The sequence below is a fragment of the Hippopotamus amphibius genome, chromosome 11 (assembly GCF_030028045.1).
Source record: "Hippopotamus amphibius kiboko isolate mHipAmp2 chromosome 11, mHipAmp2.hap2, whole genome shotgun sequence".
In the NCBI taxonomy this organism is placed as follows: Eukaryota; Metazoa; Chordata; class Mammalia; order Artiodactyla; family Hippopotamidae; genus Hippopotamus; species Hippopotamus amphibius.
This window is the reverse complement of record NC_080196.1, coordinates 21,486,916-21,488,960: the sequence shown is the minus strand read 5'-3', so window position 1 is coordinate 21,488,960 and position 2,045 is coordinate 21,486,916. Positions and strand designations below refer to the sequence as shown.

The following is a 2,045-nucleotide window of genomic DNA, read 5'->3' as shown; positions in this document are numbered from 1 at the left end:
GAACATTGGGGTGCAACTGTCTTTTTGAATTAGACTTTTCTCCAGATATATGCCCAGGAATGGGATTGCTGGATCATCTGGTAGCTCTATTTTTAGTTTTTTAAGGAAAAACTTTGTTTTCCGTAATGGCTGCAGCACTTTACATTCTTACCAGCAGTGTAGGAGGCTTTAGACTTCCCTGGCGGTCCCGTGGTTCGAACTCCGAGATTCCACTGCAAGGTGCACAGGTTCAACTCCTGGTCAGGGAACTAAGATCTCGCGTATGTGCATGGCACGGTAAAAAAAAAAAACAGACAAAAAAACCAAAAAAACCCCAAGCAAACAAAAAACCGGTGTAGGAGGATTCCCTTTTCTCCACACCCTCTCCAGCATTTATCATTTGTAGATTTTTTTTTAATGATGCCCATTCTGACTGTTGTGAGGTGATACCTCATTGTAGTTTTGATTTGCATTTCTCTAATAATTAGCAATGTTAAGTATCTTTTCATGTGACAATGGCCATGTGTTTTAACATGAGAGATACACCTCCTCTCAAGCCCCCCCCGCCCCCCCCCCCCGCCTTGTAGAAGGTACTCTTTAAAAACTGTTAAATGCTTTGTATTGACAGGAGCCATGTGCCACCGAAGGATGGAACAGAAAAATGCAAGTTCTTTCACTGGGTTTATCCTGCTGGGTTTCTCTGACAGGCCTCAACTGGAGCCAGTCCTCTTTGTGGTGCTTTTGATCTTCTACACCTTCACTTTGCTGGGAAACACAACCATCATTGCACTGTCCCGCGTGGACCCACATCTTCACACCCCTATGTACTTTTTCCTCTCCAACCTAAGCTTTGTGGACCTGTGCTACACTACCAGCATTGTTCCCCAGCTCCTGGTTAATCTCAGTGGAGCTGACAAATCTGTCTCCTTTGGTGGTTGTGTAGCTCAGCTGTACATCTCTCTGGGGTTGGGATGTACAGAATGTATTCTCTTAGGAGTTATGGCATTTGACCGCTATGCAGCAGTTTGCAGGCCCCTTCACTACACAGTAATCATGCACCCCCGTCTGTGTGCCCTGATGGCTTCTGCTTCATGGATCACTGGTTTTGCCAACTCCTTATTGCAGACCATGCTCATCTTCCTTTTACCACTTTGTGGGAGAAATAAATTAGACCACTTCTTTTGTGAGATCCCTCCTTTTCTCAGACTTGCCTGTACTGACATCACTACGAATGAGTATGAGCTCTTCTTTGTCAGTGTCATCATTCTTTTCATACCTGTTACATTAATCATGTTTTCCTATGGTCGGATTGTCAGGGCAGTCTTAAGAATAAAGTCCACTGCAGGGCAGAGAAAAGTGTTTGGGACGTGTGGATCCCACCTCATCGTGGTTTCCCTGTTCTATGGCTCAGCTGTCTATGTATATCTTCAGCCCAGCAACAATGACTCCAAGAATCAGGGCAAGTTCATATCTCTCTTCTACACTATCATTATCCCCATGATCAACCCCCTCATATATACACTGCGGAACAAGGATGTGAAGGGAGCAATGAAGAAGATGCTATGGAAGGACTCTCACTCCAGATAGTGGGGCGAGGGAGACATTTTAATGGAAGGGCTTTGAACACCAGAGCTCTTTTGATGTATGTGTGTGTCCCCCATGCATCATCTAAAATTTCCCCTGATAGCTATGAAGGGAATTTCCTGTTTCATCCTCTTATAAAAGTGAGTGTTCAAAATCCAAGTTCACGGATTTATTCCTACCTCCAGAGATGCTGATTCAGTGTTTCTCGAGAATCTGCATTATGTTCATTATTTTAAAAATCTCTATAAGTTTTTCTTATTTGCACCCCCATTTGGTAACATTATTCCATTTCTACTTGCAAACAGTCATTGTGAGTACATATCATGAAGGCACAACCAAAGTTAAACATGAAAGCAGTGAAACACTGTAAGGAATACTAATATTTTATCATTTTCTAGAAAGTGCTGGGACTTCCCTGGTGGCGCAGGGGTTAAGAACCTGTCTGCCGATGCAGGGACACGGGTTCGATCCCTGGTCTGGGA

The 2,045-nt window shown here is 43.8% G+C and overlaps 1 protein-coding gene across 1 annotated transcript; it reads left to right on the top strand.

The window, feature by feature from the left end:
- Window positions 1-612: 612 nt before the first annotated feature.
- Window positions 613-1,566, top strand: LOC130831677 (putative olfactory receptor 2B8). The gene has a single exon (XM_057700026.1). The coding sequence runs from the start codon at window positions 613-615 to the stop codon at window positions 1,564-1,566; it is 954 nt and encodes a 317-aa protein (XP_057556009.1).
- Window positions 1,567-2,045: the final 479 nt, after the last annotated feature.

Excerpts from the sequence above, each read along its gene's own strand:
- LOC130831677 (XM_057700026.1), top strand. The coding sequence starts at position 613 with ATGTGCCACCGAAGGATGGAACAGAAAAATGCAAGTTCTTTCACTGGG.